General features: G+C 43.3%; 1 protein-coding gene across 3 annotated transcripts in view; it reads left to right on the top strand.

The window, feature by feature from the left end:
- The window catches only part of Tbc1d2b (TBC1 domain family member 2B), a 74,414-nt gene that overhangs the window by 25,776 nt on the left and 26,130 nt on the right, over positions 1-22,508 (top strand). For all 3 annotated transcript variants that reach the window (XM_046427853.2, XM_046427852.1, XM_046427850.1), the window contains exons 3-6: positions 4,349-4,517; positions 16,918-17,081; positions 20,008-20,237; positions 20,913-21,296. In XM_046427853.2, the coding sequence (XP_046283809.1) occupies positions 4,349-4,517; positions 16,918-17,081; positions 20,008-20,237; positions 20,913-21,296 (947 nt within the window). The remainder of the gene's footprint in view (positions 1-4,348; positions 4,518-16,917; positions 17,082-20,007; positions 20,238-20,912; positions 21,297-22,508) is intronic.

Raw genomic sequence — 22,508 nt, 5'->3', positions numbered from 1 at the left:
AGTTCAGGGCCTCAGGCAGTGAGAAGGAAGCCCCTGGCTAAGTGCACAGCCAGCACTGGTGAGGCAGCAGCTATTGCATGGCATCCTTAGGTGAGCATGGAGGCTGCTGCTTTGTCATCTTGTTTGTAAAATGCCATACAATGTCATGCGATTTTTTAAAGTGTAAGTCACAGTATTCACTAGTATTGTCTCCAAGAGGTCTTTTCTCCAGGATTTAATGGAGAAAGCTCAGGGCATCTTGAGCTCTTGGCATCCCAACTGTGAAACAAAGAGCTCTCTGACCAGGTTCCTTCTGGTTTGAAGCCTCTGTGGAAGTCAGGCCATCAAAGAGTATGAGTGTGTGGGAGGAAGGCTGGAGGGAGATTTTCCCTTAACGGCCTTCTCGAGGCAGCATGGGCTGAAAAGTCCAGCTCTGTCTGGGAGGAGCACCTGGAAGCCCAGTGGAGAGGTTCTGAGAGGATACCATCCAGAACAGGCTTAGGGTTGGTCCAGTAGAGAGATCCTAAGCCTGGGTCCGGATGGGAGTTGGTACAGGTGAAGGTAGGGGTGGATTGTCTGTGGGAAGGTCTAGGGGCTGAAATGGAAGGCGGGAGAGAGGGGAGGGAAGCAGTGGAGTCACGTGCTGTCTCTGCCAACTCAGGGAGTCTGTCGAGTGGAGGTGGCCCAGAGGGAAGTCAGAAGGGACGGTGCATATAACCTGTCGAGAACTGAAGGACCTCTGCTACCTCCCTCCTAATTTCCTCAACTCGCAGGAGGCCTTTCCTGCTATACCTTGTTAGAGAGTTGAAGTTTCTAATTTGTTCATTCAACCATTTTGCTGATTTTTGTTTTGAATCTATCCTTTGAACTAGGTGCTAGGTATGCAGCTGTTGGTGGATCAGTTCAGGGCTCAGGTTTTCACTGATTTGTGTCCTTGGTGGGGCTGGGAGACAGACAGGGAACATTAACTAGACACATGGGCTGGCCTGTCCTGGGAGGTCTCAGAACCTAGGGGCTTGCTGCCTCTCTTTTTGGTGCTTGGATGCACACTACATCCTCACTTGAAGATATCTTTGCTGCTCCTGACTTCTCCTTCACAAGCTGGATTAAAAGTCACTTTGATTTAAAAAAAAAAAAAGCTTTTTCAGATTAAGTCTGTCCTGTCCTCCCCACCTGTTGAGGTGACTGAGGCAGGTGGGGATGATGGATTGCCCTTTCCCAGGGCTCTTCCTCCTTTCCTGGGTGTTGCTGCAGACCTGCGGTTCTGCTGTCTGCAGAGGCTGCTAGTAGAATGCCTGGCCTGACTGCTGCAGCAGGGTAGGAGCAGGAGGGGAGAGAGGCCTCACAGAGACAGGCCAGGTACAAACAGGAGACTGTCAGTCACAGCAGAAGCTGAGGCCTTCCTGGGTCACTGAACTTAGACACTGCACTGGAATCAGGACATAGGAGGTGTAGACACTGTAGTCTAACACACCCTTGGAGTGGTCTCTTTGGTATCTAAAAATGTTAGAACAGAGGAGGCCTAAACACTGAACACCTTCAAGCACAGACTCTCCCCACTCTGCTGCAAGACAAAGGACACATTCTTGAACACCAGTCCATCCGCTTCAGAGTCTTCCAAGGAAATGTTGCCATGACCTGGTTTGTTTTCCCTTAATGGCCTTCTCGAGGCAGTTCCCTGAATGCTAATGTTAGTACACGCATTGAGGAGAAGCCAGCAGCTCTGCTTTCAGTCAAGTGAATCTCACTTGGTCTTTAAAAAACCAAAAACTAGACAAAAATCACAATAACAGCAAAAAATGTATTAAGCTAGGAAATAGCCTATTTTTTGAGTAATGAGTTTAAGAAATCATTCTGCAGACTGTGCTTCCCTGGTCCAGTCCCTTTCTGCACCCCACCCCCCAGCCCCTGGCTTCCTCAGGAAGTTCTTCCAGGATGGGCTGAGTATTGCTGCAAGGTCTGGGGTTTTCTTGGTAATAGATGCTTTGCCACACCAGAGCATTTGACAGTCCGTGCTGCAGAGGGGTTGTGTGTCGCCTTGCTGCCAGCCCACACAGGAAGAGAGCTACACTTGGCTGGTTACAGAAATGAGTACAGTTGGTTGTGTTTATTTCCTGGTGTGGTTTAGTATTGTAATGCTCTGCCCATGTTGGGTCTGTGAAAGACCAGCCTTTGGGACTGTATTTTACCTTTCTCTGAAATGAAGGGGTAGAGCTTCCCCCGTTGCCCATGTGCCCATGATTGACATACGCATTTACAAATGGTGCGTGCCCTGTTCTAAGAGCACAATCCTTTCTCTTTGGCCTGCTGTGTTTGTTACTGTAGAGGTAGGTGATGCCTCTAGCCCTGGCTCTGGGCAGTAGTGTCCTGACAAAGTAGCTAGAGACTGGGCAGGATTAGTGGTGTCTGGACTTTTTTCCTTTTGCTTATTGGAACCTCTTTTCCAAATGAAATATTAAGGGGAACCCTAGCACATAAAAGAGTGAGGAGAGGAGCCACTGTGGTTGGAGCTGAGGGTCGGACCCCTCCTTGTTCTCTCTTAGTCTCCTGGAACCCCAAGGCTCAGAGCAATGGTCTGGTTACCAGGGATTCCATATGTTGTGTGTTGACCTGGAGTGTGATTTTTTTTTTTTTTTTTTTTTTTTGTCACCTTTTAGGTGTGATTTCTTTAGGGCAAGAGCTCTATCTCATTGATTGTTGTACCCAGTGCTCAATTAATACATGATAGTGGATTGAACTAAGATCTGCAACTCTGTGGTAGTATGTAACTTCTTGCCTCTTGACTCAAGCCCATGATTCTTATGCCCCCAATACGTCCTCTTGGCTTCTCCAGGTCAGAACTATGCCATAAGCTTTGTGTCGGCTCCCCTGGCCAGAGCAAAATCTCCATGAGATGTTCTTACTCATGTCACACCCAAGCACTTTCTCAGTGTGTTCCTGGCTCCCTGCCCATGCTGACATTAGCCAAAGTTAAGTTGGTATTCTGCCTACAAAGTGCAAACCCAATGTTCCCATTTACATTGAGCCAGTGCCCCCCAGGACTTCCTGTGCCCTGCTTTCTGGACCAGTGCTCTGTGACCCTTTTGGAGGCCTGTCCTAAATGACTCTGGTTGGATGCCAGTCTGATCAGAAACTAATCTTTTCTTGGATATTGGTGGTTAGCAGTTCCATTCTGATTTTGCTTTTGTAGGAAGAGTGATGGTTGATATTGCTAATGTGGGGATGCTTTGTTTAGACCAAATAGGTTATTGTGAAGTAATATTAAATTCTGTTACAAACATGCCCTGTTCTCAGTGAGGTTATATCATTTGGAAGAATACAAAATATTTGCAGTTGGAAATGTTTTTGGCAAAACTTTGTTTTAAAAGTAATATTTTATAATGGGAATTTTTAAATAAGAGAATAACATTATCTCCATGTTTATGATATAGTTTTAATAGTTATTATTTAATAGTTATTATTTCATGACCTTTCTTGTTTCATCAATACCCTACTCACTTAATTTTGTTATTTTAAAGCAAATAATATGTTATTTGAAGCAAATATTATTATCTAAGTAACAGAATACTGTTGTTTTGAAGTAAATTCTGGACATCTTTCACTTCATCCTTAGACATTTACAAATTATACATTTTAAAAGTATATTTTGAAACTTGGTGCTTTAGCATTAGTGCATTTGTTTGTGAATTTATTGAACTACTGTCCTGTGATGTTCAAATTTATTTTTCCAGTGTCACTATTTGCAAACATTAACAAGTATGTTAATACATGTATTCCTCCTACTTTCTTAGAGGAAAGGAAGTAGAGTATAATCGGATCTGTGCTTTGCTTTTTTTCACATAGCAGTTTATCCTGGGACTTGTTCCTTATCAGTATAGATGAGTGGACCTTGGACACAGTTTTATGCCAGAGTTACTTATCTATAAAACTGGAGGAAAATCCTAATCTTTCCTCCCTCTGGACCAACTCTGTCAATATTTGGTGACTTAGCTGGGTGTGATGGCACATGCTTGCAGCCCTAACTGCTTGAGAGAAGCTGAGGCAGGAGGATCACAAGTTCGGCAACTTAGCAAGGCCCTAAGCAATTTAGCAGGACCCTGTCTAAAAATTAAAAAATAAAATAAAAAGGACTGGCGATGATTTGAAGCATATTACAACCTTTTTTTTTTTTTTTCTTGAACATGGGTTGGCTTTGGACAAAATGGTTTCAGAACACCAAATGTATCCACAAATTATGTTCCTATATAGTATACATTAAAATATGGCATTGTACATATAGTTGAGATTTATATGTTGTATATCAAGTTAGTGTTTTGTGTAGAATGTCAGGTTTCTTTAAGTAACCGACATTTATTTGCCTTCTTTTCAGATTTAATTTACCCACACCCAAATGCTTCTGCAGAAAAAGCCAGAAATGTCCTAGCTGTGGAAACGATGCCTGGAGAGCTGGTGGGAGAACAAGCTGCAAGTCAGCCAGCCCCAGGGCATCCAAATTCCATCAATTTTTACTCTTTGAAACAGTGGGGCAATGAGCTCAAGTGAGTCCTTGGAAGTAGCGTATGAATTGAAAATGTATTATTTCTGATAATTTGTTATAGCATATGTTATATGTTTGGTTATGAAATTATAAAACCACCTTACATTGATGAAAGTTCTTTGTCTTTTTCAATGTACTTTTCCATAGGTCATTTTTTTTAACTTGTAAATAGTCTGCCTATTCTTATCTGATACTCTGCCAAACATTGTCACACTATGTTTTATTTTAATTGCTTGACTCTTTGAGGTGGGTCATATGCTTGACATTTCACAGACTCTGAAACTTGCTAAAGAAGTGTGTGTCTAAGGTCACAAGGCTCCCAGACTGCCGAGCTAGAGCTCCTTGCCCCAGGGCCTTGCCCCTTTCTCAAACACCAGGACTGCCCCAGGGCCTGTGCTCTGCATTTCTGTTCTCTCCTTGTGCATGGCGTGGGAATGGAGGTGATTTTTTTTTCAATTTGTTTGTCTTTAAAGAAAGCTTTATTGAGATATAATTTACCTACCATATAATTCACACATACAAAATATACAGTGTAGTGGTTTTTAGTGTATTTACAGAGTTGTGTGACCATTACCACATCAGTTTTAGAACATTTTCATCCATAGTCATTAGTAATCCCTTCTTATTTCTCTAGCCCCCTTCTCTTTCTCACCTTCACCCCTAGACAACCACTAATCTTTCTGTCTCTATGCGTTTGTTTATTCTGGACATTACTTTTAATTGGTGTCATATTCTTTGAGACCTTTTGTGTCTGGCTTTTTTCATTTGATATAATGTTTTCAAGGTTTGTCCATGTTGTAGCTTGTATCAATACTTCATTTTCTTTTATGGCCAAATTATATTCCCTTCTTTGGTTATACCATATTTTGTTTATCTGTTCATCAATTGGTCATTTGAGTTGTTTCCACTTGAACCCAGGGGCCTTCTACCACTGAGCTATATCTTCAGCTCTAGGCAACGTCTACTCAGATCCTTGGCCTATTTTAGGGGGTAGGTGGTACAAGGGATTGAATTCAGGGGCTCTAGACTACTGAGCCACATTCCCAGCCCTATTTTGAATTTTATTTAGAGACAGGGTTTCACTGAGTTGCTTAGCACCTCGCTTTTGCTGAGGCTGGCTTTGAACTCAATCCTCCTGCCTCAGCCTCTTTTCCTGAGGCTGGCTTTAAACTCTCAATCCTCCTACCTCAGCCTCTCAAGTGGCTAGGATTGCGCCCAGCTTGGCCTATTTTTAATTGCCTCATTTTTTTTATTTTGAATTATGGGTGTTCTTTGAAGGGAGTTATATTTACTGCTTTTTTGAATAATCCATTCAGTAGCCACAGAACCTTAGGATCCTGGTTTAGGTTATAAAATGAGGATTAATAGAAAGTTGTAGTGGCGATGTTTTGTGGGAGACCTGGAAACTTCTAGTTCTGCTGCAGGGCCCAAGGCAGTGGTCAGTATAAAGTTGGCTAGCTGCACTCCAGAGCCCCGGCTGGGTGTTCAGCATGGTGGTAGGGCAGCCTTGGAAGCTAACATCCAAGGGTACACTGCTTCAGAAAGTGGCTTCTTTTCTCTTAATTACTTTCTTTTGTATCTTTGTGGTTGAATTCAGTATGAAAAAGAAGTTAATATTCTGTGTGATTTTAGTTCTTCAGAGAGGTTTGTATTAGAACTGAGTAGAAAGTGGCAGGGGTCCCCAGACCTCAGAAGACCGGCATTTGAAAGGGAGACCTCTGCAGTGGCCTTGATTTCTCCTACCTGCTTGGGTAACAGTCCTGCCTTTCTGTTCCTACTCTGTGGCCTTCCATACACATTCTGCCATTCTATCCTCCTTGGACCAGCTCTGATCTCATGTCACCCTGCTTCAGAAGAGTCACTGGTAGCTTTAAACCTGCAGGGTGAGCCCCAAGGCTCCTTAGTCTTAACACTTGAGGTTCTCAACAGGATAACAGTGGTCTGTTCCATAGGCAGCTATGTCTCCAAATTCTTATTCCCTGAGAATTTGTGCTGCCTTCCTCTTCACCCCTGAACTTGGCTTCCCATATGCCCATCTGCCTGGTGTGTATTTCTCATCTTGATGGAGTCCCACTTGTCTCCATATACCCAGGGGAAGTGGGGAGAGGTGAGGTGGGGCTTTTTCTCCAGGGCACCTGCACTAAAGCAGTACTGTCTTCCTGTTTCATGCTTCTGGTAAAGAAGGGATTCTATGCTTCAAAAAATGTTAGAAAACCATGAAAAGCCCCTCCCTTCATTTTTCTGGTTGAAAAGCAGAGTTTTAGAGAGTTAAAATGACTTGTTCAAGGTCACACTATAAGTGTGTGGTAGAATTAAAAAGCATAACCAGATCCCTTCATTGGGGACCCAGTGCTCCTTTCACCTTTCACTGTAAGATTGCATTTAGAGATCTGCTGCTTTGCCAGCTTGTCATGCCTGAGCAGCCTTGTCTGACCTCAGAGTTAGGTAGTGGAATGAGATGGAGACAGACCTGCAATACTGTGTGCTTTCTGTATCCTCAGCTGACAGTTGTTATTGAATGACTCTACCTAGGAAAAGACACACCTGTCACTTTCACAGGGAACAATTGACAAAGCATCTTCAGAATTAAACATCACTCATATTATCATCTGTCCAGATGAGCCAGACACCTTGAGTTTAGTTCCCAGCTGGGCCACCTAGGAGCTGGATGTCTTGGCAAGTTACTTAACATTCTGTGCCTCCATTTCTCATTTGTGAGATGAGAATAACAGTCATGTACTTTATGAGATAGATTTGATGATACTGAGTTAGCACATGTAAACTGCTTAAAACAATGCCTAGCATGTAGTGGGTGATCAATAGAGTGGCTGCTGGGGAGACCCAGCTCATAGAGCTTTGTGGGACCTCTGTATGTATAAGTGATGCTCATCAATTGCCATAGAGATCTTAGGTGTTTATGGGTAATTTCCCCCCCTTTTGTCTTTTTACTTGTTTAAATGTTTTGGGGCTTGGGGGCATAGCTCAGTGGTAGAGCACTTGCCTAGCATTTACAAGGCCCCAGATTCATAGCACCACAAAAAAATTTTTTTAAATAATAATGTGTTGCTAATTAAAATGTCTTCAGTGCATAAAGAGACTACCCCCCAACCCCCACCCCGTGGTGCTGGAGATTGAACCCAGGGCCTCATGCATGCTAGACAAGTACTCTGCCACTGAGCTAATAAAACAAATCATTTTATTATTTCTAAAGTTATTAAAGTTGTTATAATAATAAAATGATTGTATCCCTGTGTTATAAACAAATGGCTCAAAAGTTACATTTATTTTTATGGATTCATAATGGCACTATAATAGAGCTTAGTCGGGGCTTACAGGATAATTGAATGTTTGTGCTTTCAATTTGTTTGTCAGTAGAGTTGAAGCTATTATGAAACTTCCCTGATGAACCAACATTTTAAATTCCCTCTGTAGTGCCAGGGTCCACAACTGCACAAGACTAAGGCCCCTTACTGTGCTCCCCAGCTAAGCTGCAGACTAGCCCAAAGTCAACTGGATTTGTTCCTAACCAGTTAATGTCTGTTATTGTAATTATGTCATTTAATTAATTAGTAAACTCACAAAGTTTGAAAAGGAATTGTTTTGATGAAAAATAAGTTGTATGCTGGGTATGGTGGTGCATGCTTATAATCCTAGTGACTCAGGAGGCTGAGGCTAGAGAATCCCAAGTTCAAGGCCAGCCTGAGCAATTTAGCAAAACCCTTAGCAACATAGTTGATCTCCTATCTTAAAATAAAAATTAAAAAGGACTAGGGATGTAGCTTAGTGGTAGAGTACCTGGGTTCAAGCCCCACTAGTAAAAAAAAAAAAAAAAAGTCATATGCTTAGGGAAAATTTGATAAAGATGAGTCATTAAAAAAATTGCTGTTGGGCTGGGGTTGTGGTTCATTGATAGAGCGCTCACCTAGCATGTGCAAGGCCCTGAGTTCAATCCTCAGCATCACATAAAAATAAATAAACAAAATAAAGGTATATAAAAAAATTGCTGTGAGGATGTGAGTGACATAGTTGTGAAAAAAAAAAAACAGAAAAAAAATGTTAAAAGCCTACAAGAGTCTATGCTTAGATTGTTTTACAATCATAAGCCTTTGTTCCACTTTAAAAAAAATTTTTTTTTAGTTGTAGTTGGACACAATACCTTTATTTTAGTTATTTATTTTTATGTGGTGCTAAGGATCAAACCCAGGGCCTCACACATGCCATGTGAGAGCACTCTACCACCGAGCCACAACCCCAGCCCATATTCCACTTTTTAAAAAAACATAAAACAGGAGCCTGATGCAGTGGTGCACACCTGTAAATCCCAGCTTGTTAGGAGGCAGGAGGAGCTTAAGTATGAGGCCAGCCTGGGCAACTTAGCAAGACTCTATCTCTAAAAAATAAAAAAGGGCTGGGAATGTGGCCCATTGGTTAAGTGCCCCTGGGTTCAATTCCTGGTACCAAAATAAAATAAAATAAAAAATGGAAAGGGCTGGGGATGTAGCTCCGTGGTAGAGTAACCCTGGATTCAGTCTTGAGTACTACTAAATAAATAGGTAGGTAGATAGGTCCGTCATTGGTCAGTCAGTCATTTGGTTGATCGGTCATTCAAAGCAAAGGGAAACAGAATTGGAAAGGTCAGGCAGTGTTTCATGGTGTGATTTATACAAACAAGGTAAAGGGGACTGCTGTCAGTAGTTCCAGACTCAACGGAGAGTCCCAGCTAGACCACAACAGTATACTGGTAGATGAGTATGTGTTTACATGGTCCTTTAGGTACATGTATTTTTTTGATACATTTACTTTATTTCCTTTAATAACCTTTTCATTTGACCTACTAACTGTCCAGATCATATCAGATAAAAGAACTAGACCTCTTGTGGAATTCTGGTTGGTGCATGTTCTGAGTGTACATTCTCAGGGGTGGAGCATATGAGCAGGAGTGAGAAAGTGTGCTGGGAGTCCTGTGGCAGTTGAGCGTGTTGGGGGTGTGTAGGAGGTGTGCTTAGGCTGCCGCAGCATCACAACAGCAAGCAGTACCCTGTGATTGTGTGGGCCTTGGCTGCACACCTGTCTCTGGGTGCCAGGCTGTTCCTGATGCATGACTGGTGACTCTCAGGGTCTAGCTCTACCTCTGTTTGGGAGAGGGGGCAATCGTAGCTAGTGCTATTGAATTAGATTTTGGAATCCCAGTTCTGTTGTTAGCTATGTGATGTTGAGTTGGTTATTTAACTTCTAAGCTTTATTTTTTCCATTGGTAAACAGTGTTTATAAGAAGGAAATGCTTCACATGGTGTCTTGCTCATTGTAAGTGCAATGGTGGCTACAGGATTCAGTCCTCCAGGCATTGCTGCCCCTGCCATTTCTCCAACTCCTCACAGCCAGTAAGTGGAGTGGGCCTTCCCTTTCTTGTGTGTCAGTGGAAATGGGGCCTTTTCCAGGGTGGATGTGAAGCACAGTTGGCTGAGAAGGTGTGCTCACCCTCCAGGCCTGCCACAGAGGGGTTTTCTGCTGGCCCTGCAGTATTCTGTAGTCTGGTCCTTTGTTTCTGCTTCTCTCTTGGCCCCTCAAGCATTGTGTGCATGACTGCTGTTCCCAGGAATCAGAGATTTTCTGTCGAGGACTATGCCTGGTGATTTCTCTCTTTATCCCTAGTGCACAGCAGCCCCAAACAGGTACCCAGATGTATGGTGAATTTGAGGAAGTTGTTCATGTCCATAATGGTAAAGCTGTATTTATCTGTATTTTCCTTGTTGTAAGGCACAGCTCTATTCTTGCTAAGAAGGAAAGGGAATGTAGTCAACCATGCAGCTGCCTCACACAGACATTTTCAAAGCCAGGCCTATTAGTGAGGGAAGCATAAAGGAAGGTGACTAGCTTCTGGGCCTGCGGCATTTCAATGACTGCAGGAAGTTGGCCGGGCTGTGCATGTGTTGCTGGCATCAGCGCCCAGTCTTCCTGACAGCTCCCTGGGGAGCATGAGGTTATGCTTAGCAGTCTTCTTGATCTCGATTCCATCCACAGACTTCCAGGGACGTGCTCATCAAGGGCCACTGTTGCATGTCACTGATCCATGGATACACTGCAGTTATCAGGAAGTGATGGCTTTCACTTATAGATTCAGAGACCTTAACATGGCTGGGATGTGTAGTCATCTGATTCAGCAAGGATCCCAGGCTCAGAGAACCTCCATGCCTTGTCTGGGCCACTGAAGGAGCAATTGGCCCAGGCCATCTGTTACTTTGATTTGGGGTCTGGTTAGGGGTCTATGAGCATTTTCTGCAGTCCTGGGTCTACCTATTGCAGGAGCTCTATTCTTAGTGGCCTGAATCAATTCATTCCATTATCTCAACCTTCCAGAAGCTTCTCATTGCTTTAGGGTAGAGGCTGTGCTTCTGAACATGCTGCTGACGGTGATCTTCAGGGTCCAGTGGTGCCTCTTGGTTCCTCCAGCTTACCCTTCAGGGGAACCTTGCCTCTTCATCCCCTTCTCCTTCATGGCCCTTGCCACCATTTAAAATTACTGTATTTCTTTGCCTACTTATCTGGGGTCTGCCTCCCTTGCAAGGCTGGAAGCTCCACTGGGGCAGGGGCCTTGTCTGTCTTGTCCCCTGGGGTTTCTCCAGCACTTCACATAGTGTCTGGCACATGATGGGTTCCAGAACACACCCGAGCAAGGGTGATGAAGGAAGGGCTCAGAACCCTTACTGGGCAGAACTGCTCTGCTCTTCCTGCTGCTTGAGGCTTGTCTGTCCCCTACCCTGTGCACTTGTGGGGTACACTCTCCACTCCCACCTGTCTTGTTCCTTGCCCTTCCTTGTTAGTGCTTCAGGGCCTCTCATCAAGGTCCTTACCATTTGGCCTCCTGGGAATGGTGTTTACTTCTAACAGCATTGTTCACATTTTTTGCAGGAAACCCATAGCAAATATAAAATGTATACTACTGGTGTGTGCGTAGAACTGAAAATTGTCTCTGCTACATTTAGTAGAATTAAGTACCATTTTTTCTGTCAGTCTCTTAAAATATGCTCTTCAGCTGGGCATGGTGGCACATGCCTGTAATCCCAGCGACTAGGAGGTTGAGGCAGGAGAATCATAAGTTCGAGGCCATCCTCAGCAATATAGTGAGGTCTTAAGCAATTTAGCGAGACCCTGTCTCAAAATTTGAAAAAGGACTGGGAATATAGCTCAGTGCTAAAGTGCCTCTGGGTTAAATTCCCAGTAAAAACAAACAAAACAAAACAAAATCTTATGACCCTTGAATTTGATTTCATGGCTCCTTCCTTTAATATCATAGCCCCATAGTGGGTCATCATCCACAGTTTGAGAAATACTGCTCTGGAGGACTGCCCTGAGAGTGTAGCCTGATGTTCCCGCCCAGCCACCTTTCCCAGTCCTCTTCCCCTCCACTGTGGGGCTGCTGGGAGGCTGCTGGGAGAGGTAGTCCCTCCATGCCTGTGAGGTGTGTGTGTCCTTCTTGGAGAGAAGCAGGCAGGCATGCAAGTCCTCTTTATTTGCAGGGTGCAAATAAAGGCTAACCCTGGCAGCTTTTTCTGCCCTGGGAGTCTTGAGGAGGAAGTGGCTCATTCATTAGGGATGTGGGTTGGGGAAGGCTGGTGAGGGAAAGTTTTGCTGTGAAGATGAGTTTGGACTTACACTTGAGGGGTGGGGAAGACCTGCCAGAGGGAAAGACCAGTGCAAGGTAAGGACATCAGAACAGGGTGTGTTGCACAAGTGGCACGAACTGTCATGCCAGGCCTTGAGGCACTGTGGCAGGAGTGTGATAGAAGAGGAGGTGGACCCCAGGAAGGTCCTGGGTGGAGGTGGGGATGTTTCTCTGATGTGGCCTGTGGTCAGAGGGAAGAAACTGAATCATGGCCCAGGGTAGTCTGCTTCCCTTCTGCCCTTCAGTGTCCCAGAAGTCCAAGCTCTGCCCCAGGGTCTCAGGTGGAGGTGCTGCTTGAAATGTGGTTCATGGAACTGTTAGCTTTGGAGAGATTTGATGAGCCATTTCCCAACACTTGTCTCAACTTTTAAATTCCAGATGATTACTAGGATTGAATATATTGTTACTGTTTTAGTTGGACTCTTCATGCAGAAATCAGTGTAAAATCTGTGAACCTGGAGAGGCTTTCCTAGGGATGGTACAGATTGCTGGAGTTGGTTTAGGAGCACTCAGGCTGCAGACTGCAGCCATGAAGGTGCTATTTTGCTCCTGGTGCTGACTTTCCACTGCAGATCAGAGCAGCTCAGTGACTATTGGGCAATACAGCAGGACCTAGCATGAAGCCTGGAAGGTCATTCAAGTCCCTTTCAAAGACTCCTCAAACCAGAGTAGGGTATTTAGGAGTAGGCACTGTTGAAGATTAACAGAAACCCAAAGAACATCATGTAAATGGACCGTGGACCCTACCATGCAGAGCACAGGCTGCACGCGTGGTCACCACCACGGTCTCTGCTGGGTAGCGTGGGTGGGGCGGATGTGTTTGAGAGTCTGTACTGTAATGACCCCCATGTTGCACAATCACAGAATTGGGTTTCACTGTGTAAGCACTTCTCCGGGGATTGGTTATGTTGTGTTTCAGCTTAAAGAGCCTTTCGATTTGAGCCTGATCTCATGTCTCTATTACCCAAGCCTTGGAGGTGGCACTGCACCCCTGAGGCTGTCCCTCAGCTGCAGGTGAAAGTGTGGCTTTGTGCAAGATGGCCTTAAGACAAACTGGAAACTGTGAAACCCCATCAGGGGAAGGAGGGTGCATGGAAGTGCAGAGCCATTGAAATCGCCATTTTTATCACCATTCTTCATGCCCAGGCCTGTGTGTGACTCTGCTGCTCTCATTTCTCCTTTCTGCATTCACCCTTTAAGAACCCGATGAACAGAGCAGGACATAGTTTGAAGCCTGGGCAAATGGCAAGGAAGATTTAACTCCTAAAATTGGTGGTGGCATGGTAACATGCCACTGGAGAGAAGACCATGGCAGGGCCATAGGCAGGGCCACTGAATCTTTGGGGTGTGGCAGAACTGGAGCAGCCAGTGCTATGCAAAGTGATGAACCAGTTGTGTCAGAAAATGAACAGAAATAGATCAAGCCTTTGTGAGAGTTTTCCTTTTCTTCCAAAGAACCTGTTTTAAAATAGTGTTCTCCATAGTACTGTGTTGTAAAATTAGTTTACCACAATATCTTACTCTCTGGGTTACTATGGGAAATTGACTAGAAGAACCCCCTGTATGGTTTAATTGTATAACTGAAATCACAACCAGCCTTGAGATTCCAAATCCCAACAAGGAAGCCGGATGCAGCATAGTAAAGACATTTCCTTGCACAGGTCCCCTCCTTGGGGGCCAAGCCTCCTTAGTCCTGCTCCTAGGATCTGGTCTATCTTCAACAGGCCCTGAATGATTATCTCTGTCTTTCCAGCAGGTTTAGCTCTGTTTTTCAGTGTAGTAGCTGCCCCATCAGACATTAGACCGCATAGTGTGGCAAAGAGCTTTAGAATCAGAGTAGGCTCAGCCTGATCATGCCATTGGCCAAAGGTGTGGTTTAGTCCACCAAAGTCATTTCTGCATGTTCAACTGAAGATAGTGATGCTAGTTCCATGTTCCAGTGATTTGGGTTAAGTAAGGTAATTCATGTGAACATGCCCTTCTCCCAGCTCTTCAAACTGCTCAAGTGATTTTTTTAATTGAAAAGTTGAATGACTTTGAGATATCTCTTTTTAGTAAACACGCATCTCTTGGCCATTTAACAATGAAATATTGATCATTCCTTTCTTTCTCTTACAAATTAAATTTACTTTTTTTTTTGGGGGGGGGGCGGGTACCAGGGATTGAACTCAGGGATACTTAACCACTGAGCCACATCCCCAGCCCTATTTTGTATTTTATTTAGAAACAGGGTCTCACTCAGTTACTTAGCTTTCACTGAGGCTCGCTTTAAACTCTCAATCCTCCTGCCTCAGCCTCCCAAACCGCTGGGAATACAGGTGTTTGCCACCATGCTCGACTTAAATTTACCTTTTAAAAACATTTTGGGTTATTGGTTTAAGGCAATTTGATGTGCCGTGATACAGTTTTCTTTATGGTTCCTGTGCTTTGTTAAGCTTCTCAGAACTATGGGTATATATAATTTTCATCAAATTTGGAAATATTTTTGCCTTATTTATTCATATACTTTTTTTGTTTCCCTCCTCTCCTTCAGGGACACCAATTACTTGTATATAGGCTGCTTGATGTTGTCCCATGCATCACTGATCTGCCCATCTGTCTCTTCTCTCTGTTTCATTTTGGGTAGTGTCAATTGTAGAGTCATCAAGTCTACTTATCTTTACTTCTTCAGTGTCTAGTCTGCTGTTAATCCTACCCAGTATTTTTTCAACACAGATATTGAGTTTTTTTCCTCTAAAAATCTGATTTGAATCTTTTAAACCTCTTCCAGGTACAAAACATTTCAGTCTTTGTTTCTTAGGTTCTTTTTAAAAAAATTTTTTAAGAAATAAATATATTTTAGTTGTAGATGGGCACAATACCTTTATTTTATTTATATGTGATGCTGAGGATCAAACCCAGTGCCTCACATGTGCTAGGCAAGTGCTCTACCACTCCACCCGAATTTTACCTTTTAGTGTGCTAGATTTTGTTGTTTTCTTTTCCTATAAATATTCTTGATCTTTGTTCTTGGATGTGATGAAATTATTCAGAAACAGTTTGATCTTCTTGAAATTTGCTTTTAAGCTTTGTTGGTAGGGTGAGCACATTTGTTAGTCTAAGGATTATATTGGTAACCCTTCTGAGCACTCTGTGAATGGTGAGGTTTTCCACTTTTTTATTATTATTATTATTAGTTGTTCAAAACATTACATAGCTCTTGACATGCATTTGATTCAAGTGGGTTATGAACTCCCATTTTTTCCCCGTATACAGATTGCAGAATCACATCGGTTACACATCCATGTTTTTACATACTGCCATACTAGTGTCTGTTTTAACTGGTGGAATGAGGCACTTCTCCTGGCTTGTATGAGCCTCAGGGATTATTCATCTTGCTCCTGTCAGGTGTTTATTTCCCAATCCTCTGATAATTCTCTTATCCATGAACCCTGATCCATACTCAGCACAGGGATGGCACAGGGACCATCCAGAATTTCTGCAGCACCTCCTCAAGCAGCTCTCCTGTCTTGAGTTCTCTGGTCCAGCTGCTCTGGGACTCTTGCTCTGTCTTCAACTCAGGAGCTTCTGGGCTCCTCCAGGGCCTCCCCTATATACTCCATGGCCTGGAAACCCTCTCTAGGCAGTAAGCCAGGGCAGTGGTGGGGCCCACCTCAATTATTTTTCCTCAGTGATCACTTTCCTGAGATGCATGATGGCCAGTGCCTAAAAACCATTTTTTCCTGTTTAGCTCATTTTTTTAGTTTTTCAGGGGCATGGGTTAATCTAGTCCCTGTTACTCCATTTTCACTAGACATAAATCCAAACCTAGTTTTTAAAACTTCTAATGAAATATTCTTAGCATACAGGCAGCTGTATAGCATATTGGTTACTTGGATGGTCATTACCCAGCTTTATAATTTTCTCACATTTGTGCTATATTTTGAGAGATCAAAATGTTGTGAACGCAGTTAAATCCTCTCTTCACGATACTGTTCTTCTCTTGCTTTCTACCCAGGTAACCAGTGTTCTGTAATTGATGGCTGTCATTCTTGTGTGGATTTTTAGAATAGTTTTACTATATGTATATGTTCTAAATAATCTCTATTAATAGTGTTATCATGAGCATTTAAAACAATTTCACGTGTTTTATTCTTTGGTTTTCTTTCCTTTTTCAACAGCATTAAAGAAATATTTTTCCCCATGAAAAGTTACATGTAGCTGTAACTGGGAGGTACATGTTCCACAAGGATAATAAGAATCTTGCAGTTTTGTTCACTATGGTATCCCAAACATCTAGAATGGTACCTGGTACATAATAGGCATTCAATAAATATTTGTTGAATGAATGAATTCATTTTAAGTGCTATGTAGCATCTGATTTTTTTTTAATTTTTATTTTAGTTGTAGTTGGACACAATATCTTTATTTTATTTTTTTATTTTTATGTGGTGCTGAGGATTGAACCCAGCGCCTCACACATGCCAGGCTAGTGCTCTACTACTGAGCCACAATGCCATCCCACATCTGATTATTTTAATGCTATATAGCATCTTCCACTTAATGGTGTATTGTTGAATTTCACTACATGATAAAAGTATTGATTTATGTTCCCACCAGCAGTGTATAAATTTACCATTTCTCCATAATTTCACCACCATGAGGTGGTGATCTGATCTTTTAATTTCTACAATTCTGTATTCATGTTTTACTTTTTTCATGTTTTTAAATAGCACATTCCTTTTTTTTTCCCCTATAGAAATTCAATGTCATCTTTCCGTCCTGGGCGAGGGAATAGTGACAGTCGGAGGACTGTGTTTTATACCAATGAAGAGTGGGAACTTTTAGACCCACCCTCAAAGGACCTGGAGGAACCCATGGTACAAGAAGAAAGAAAGAAGCAGATGCCTGAGGGAAACAAAGGTACAACATGCTCCTGAGCTCTGTCTCTTTCTTTGCTGCCTTCTGTTAACCCTGTAACCGGGGAGCTACTTTTTTGGTAGGTATTTCTAGAAGCATAGGGCCCAAGAGAGGCTTGTATTCTCTCTGTGGGACATAAAATGTAAAGGCTTAAAAAATGAAATGCTGTAAGAAATAAATGACCATCTAGTCCAATGGCTGTTAACCTTTTCCAGGAGGTAGAAGAGCTGGAAATCATGCTGATCTTTATGGAAATATTAATTTAAAAAGCTTTATTTATAGAAATTTGAAGTTGTCCTCAAATGAAGAGACTACAGTATTACGAATTCTAGTGTTCCCATTGTGTTAGCTTTCTGTTAGAGTAATAAATACCCGAGGTAAGCCAACTTAGAGAGTGAAAGGGTTATTTTGACTCTCAGTTTGGGAAGTTTTAGTCAGTTGTCTCATTGCTTTGGGCCTGTGGGAGCACAGTATGGTAAAAGTGTGTGGAATAATAAAACTGGACTCACTTTATGTCCAGGGAGAAAAAGTATTATAGGAGAAAGGGGCTAGTCTTATCCCACTAGGACTCAGTGGTCACACTCCAGTAACCAAAGACCTGCCACTAGGTCCCACCTCTTAAAGTTTCCACCACCTCCCAGTAATGCCAAGCTGGAGACTAAGCCTTAGCAGGTGGACCTTTGGGGATATTCAAGATATAAGCTATAACACCCATCACCAGTTTCGCAGTTTTGAACTTATAGTCTCTCTTATTTTGTCCTTGTCTCCCCTAGGATTCTGCCTTTCTTGCACACACCACCAGGCTATATTATTTTAAATTCTGGACACTTGTAAATACTTTAGTAGGTATCTCTAAGAGATAATGACTCTTTTTAAAAAATTATAATTATAGCTTTATTATTACATTTAAAAGGAGTTACAGTAAATCTTTTATATTATTTAAGTCCCCAATTGTTCCATAAATGTTCAGTTTGTTCAAATGAAGATCAAACAAGGCCCACATATTGTATTCAGTGACAAGTCTTCTTAAGCCTCTCTTTTCTAGACTGCTCCCTTATTTCTTCCCTTCTCCTTGCCACATGTGTGGAGGAAATTAGATCTTCAAGCTAAGGACATCCCTACCTCTGGATTTTGCTAACTGTATTTCTTGGCGCGGAGGGATGATCATTTAACATATGCCTCCATTTCCTGCGTTTCCTCCATGCTGCTAGTCATAGCTAGAGGCTTGCTCAGATTCAGGGTTGACTTAATTTGAACAAAGTACATTTTCTTTGGAGAGGGGGTGCTGTTTACTTGCTGTTGCACCCCCTGTGGAGCCATACCATGTCTGGTCTTTCCTCTGATAATATTTCAGTTGATCTGGGTTTAGGGGTGTTAGTCTGATCCATTTCTAATATCATCCATCAGCCTTTTGCTTAATGATTGTAGCAGCCATTCATAATCTAGATTCACTAAGTAATATTAGTGTTTTAAACAAAATTACAATAAATAATTTTGAAATATTGCCTTATGCTTGATTCAGCATGGGCCAGCAAGAGCAGGAGGCATAATTTTGGGAAATCTTTATGGAAAGACCAAGAATTTACTAAAGATAAACATTTTTTTCTGTCCCCTGGGAAAGGGCATCCATGATTCACTTTGAGAAGGGGGCGTACTCCGTGTTCTGTAGAATCCTGGCATGAAACCCATCGCCCATACGACATGATGCACTTGGCAGCCGGTTGAACACTAGCTGCCCAGTGCATGGCAGTTAGTGAGAATAAATACTCAGGACTCACTGTGACCTGGGAATGCTTCCTGGAAGAAGAGGGATTAGGACTGGGGCTTTGGATCATTGAAAATGAGCACTTTTCCTCTTTTAGTAGAAACCGAGAATGAAACAGAAAGCTTGAATGTAAGCAAGATCAGTGTGACTAGTGCCTTGGGAGTGATGAGAATCTCTCAGCACTGCTGGAGAGGAACTGGCAACAGCTCTCTAAGCTTCTGCCCAGTCCTGCTTCCCTTTGAGGGGGAGCTCCATGAAAGACACTAATGTCTTTGGAATTTGATCTTGCTTGAATCATGAGCATTTCCTGTATCAACTCTAAGAATCAACTCACTAGCTTATTGTCCATGTTATTTGTAGGAAGTGGACTACCCTTCCTTATCTCCCCCTGCCTTGATTTTAAGCAAACTTTTTGATATTATTGTATCAAAACATAATACGCAGAAAAGCTCCCAAGTTAGAGTTGCTCAATGAATTGTCACAAAGCAAACACACCATGTAACCAGTGCTCCTTAGGTGCTAGCTGCACTGTCTCCCAGGGTCCGCTGTTCTCCCAATTTTAGATAAATCAGCTTTTATAGTGTGTGCCCTTTTGGGTCTCCTATTTGTATTTTGACATGTATCTGACTTTGTATTTGACTTTGTATTTATCTACACTAAAATTTATTTGGATCCCATGATATTTTTTAAATACTCGTTTTTGCTTACAAGTTGTGGCTTTAAAATATGTGTTTATAATTCTTAAAAACATGCATTTTTTTTTTTAGCAAAAAACAGATTAGCAAAAATGGGAAGCCAAGGATCCCTAGCATGTTTTTTTTTTTTTTTAAGACAGAGTTTCACTAAGTTGGTTAGGGCCTTGTTTCGTTCCGAGTCTGGCTTTGAACTTGTAATCTTCCTGCCTCGGTCTCCCAAGCTGCTGGGATTACAGGCATGTGCCACTGTGCCCAGCCAGCCCTAGTATATCTTTTAAAGTTACCACTGGTAGTCTTCTGAGGAGGGATCCAGTGGGGATGTTTTAGATTATTCTATAGAGTTGTGATTATTCCTTAGAATGGTGAGTACAAACTCCCTGGATGGTGATTCATGAGGACACTATTTTATTGTAGTTTCCAAATGGAAGACTTGACCTGCTCTTAAACAAGCAAATTTTATTTTATGTAGGAGTAACTGGCTCAGGATTCCCCTTTGACTTTGGACGTAACCCCTACAAAGGAAAACGCCCTTTGAAAGACATAATTGGATCATACAAAAACCGTCACAGCAGTAGTGACCCTTCCATCGAGGGCATGTCAGGTGGTGGCATAAGCAAGGCAGCCTCCGAGTTGCAGCTGCAGGTTCAGAGCCAGCAGGAGGAGCTGGAGCAGCTGAGGAAGGACCTGTCCAGTCAGAAGGTAACTGGTCTTCAGACTTCTGTCTTACCCCACATCTGCTGGTCGAGCCCTAGGAGGAAAGCCTGGTTCACAGTCCATCTCCCAGGAGGACTCTTCACCAGAGCTTCGTGTTGCCATGGCACCATGCTGGGCACTGTGCTCTGTCTAGTCTTTGAATTTCCAGGGAGAGGGAAGGTCCCTTTAAAGATGTTGCAGGACAGTGCTCTCTCCACCCTTGCCCAGTTCTGCCCCTGAGGCTGACTCTCTAAACATGGCTTTAGCCCAGAGTTCTTTAACTGTTTAAAGAGTTTCCATGTCCTGTTGAGCAGCGTAGTTTCTTTATGAGCTGATCAAACCTAATTAAACTTAACGGCTCGGCTGTTCAGTGAATCTCAGGGCACAGATTCTCTAATACTGATGAACATTTGCCAGGAACCATTGCTAATTACAGTATGCACTCCATTATTTCCTGTTTCCTATTATTGTTCTCCAGTCACTCTTCATGGAGTAAATATTTTTTTCCTTTCTATTTTTGTGATCTTTCAAGAGGAAGTTCAGTATTAAAGTGTTTCCAGTAAAGTTTCTGCATTTCCTCAAATTCCAGCGATTGCTCCCTGTAGCCTTGTCATGATTTCTGCTTTTCCCCTCTTCCTCTGCTCTCCCTGCCCTTCACCTGATCTTCCTCTCGGCTCAAAGGAGCTGGTTCGGCTGCTCCAGCAGACAGTTCGGTCGTCTCAGTATGACAAGTATTTCACAAGCAGCCGACTCTGTGAGGGGGTCCCTGGGAACATGCTGGAGCTTCTCCATCAGAAGGACGACCAGATTCTGGGACTCAGCAGCCAGCTGGAGCGGTTCACCCTGGAAAAGGACAGTCTCCAGCAGGAAGTGAGGACACTGAAGAGCAAGGTGGGGGAGCTCAATGAGCAGCTGGGGATGCTGATGGAGACCATCCAGGCCAAGGACGAGGTCATCATCAAGCTCAGCGAGTCTGAGGGCAGCGTGTCTTCTCCCTCTTCCGGGCCCGGCTCCCCCTTGACTGCCCCAGTCAGCAAGGATCAGCTGGAGCTGGACAGACTGAAAGTAAGAGCAGGGCCTGGGCTCTGATTGCTGGGATGGAGATCCAGAAACCAGTTAGCTTTATCATGTCACTCCACAGGCACTGGCCTCTGTCAGCTAATTTGTTGAGACAGCTGAGCAACTGTGCCCTTTTTTAGGTTGGGGGGCGGGGAAGGGACAAGTGTAATAGAACTTATAGTCAAGTAATAATAGTTGTTTATTATTATTAATTAATAATAATTATTATTATTACATTGTTTACAGCGCTGAGGATGGAACCTAGTGCCTCCTACATCTAGGCATGTTCTGTACCACTGAGCTCCACCTCCACTCTTGACATTCTAAGGAGCTTCTCTGAAAAATGAAACTTTTGGTCCAACACTATTGCCGTTGCTTCAAGGAGCTAAGACTTCCCTTTCTATTTATTCCACCCATAGGACTTCATTATTCCACAGAACCTATTCATGTACCTTCTGGGTACATGAATACACATATAAACTTAATTTTTACCCACCACAGGACCTAACACAGGCCTGGGCAGGAGCATTGTTGCCAATAACTAGTATAGGGCCAGCTGGAGAGGTAGACCTGCTCCAGACAGGCCCAGGAAGTGGCTTGCTCAGGCTCTGCCCAAGGTGGGTGGGTCCTGACACCTAGAAGGGAGGACAGCATGTCTCTCTGGGCTAGCCCTAGGGTAGGAGGCTGGTTCCTAAACAGCAGTGACTCTCCCTAGTCACACCTAGGGTGGTGGCAAGCAAATGAGGTAGGAGGAGCACCAGCTCTTATGGGAGGCAAGGGCAAATCTGCTCCTTATGCCTGCAGAGTAGCTTGGTCCAGAGGAGAGAACTGAGTAGTCCTGCACCACTGTCAGGCCATAGAAAGTGTCACCAAATCTTGCTGCTACTAGTTCTATTCCTGAGACCTTTGTTATAAAGGTTTCAGTTGGACAAATGTCCTGTAGGACACAGGGGAGAGCCCAGGTGACCCCAGGCAATTCTGTAGCTGACAGCCCCACTTGGCCCCAAAGTGTCTCTCACTCTCTTCTTGCAAATAATTTGGCTTCAAGGATGCTTGCCTGCACAAACAGAGTTTATTCTTGAAGGGCAAAGATTTGTTGCTATCGAGGTTATCACTGAGCATTCACTTCTTGCCTTGCTGTTTCTTTCGTGTACTGACAACAGGTTGAATGGGTGAACGGTGAGCAGGCCAGGGACCTTGAAGACAACTCCAAAATGG

Source organism: Marmota monax, unplaced genomic scaffold, assembly GCF_021218885.2.
Source record: "Marmota monax isolate L192 unplaced genomic scaffold, Marmota_monax_Labrador192_F-V1.1 WCK01_AAM20220418_F8-fsc00111, whole genome shotgun sequence".
In the NCBI taxonomy this organism is placed as follows: Eukaryota; Metazoa; Chordata; class Mammalia; order Rodentia; family Sciuridae; genus Marmota; species Marmota monax.
This window is presented reverse-complemented; position numbering and strand designations above follow the sequence as displayed.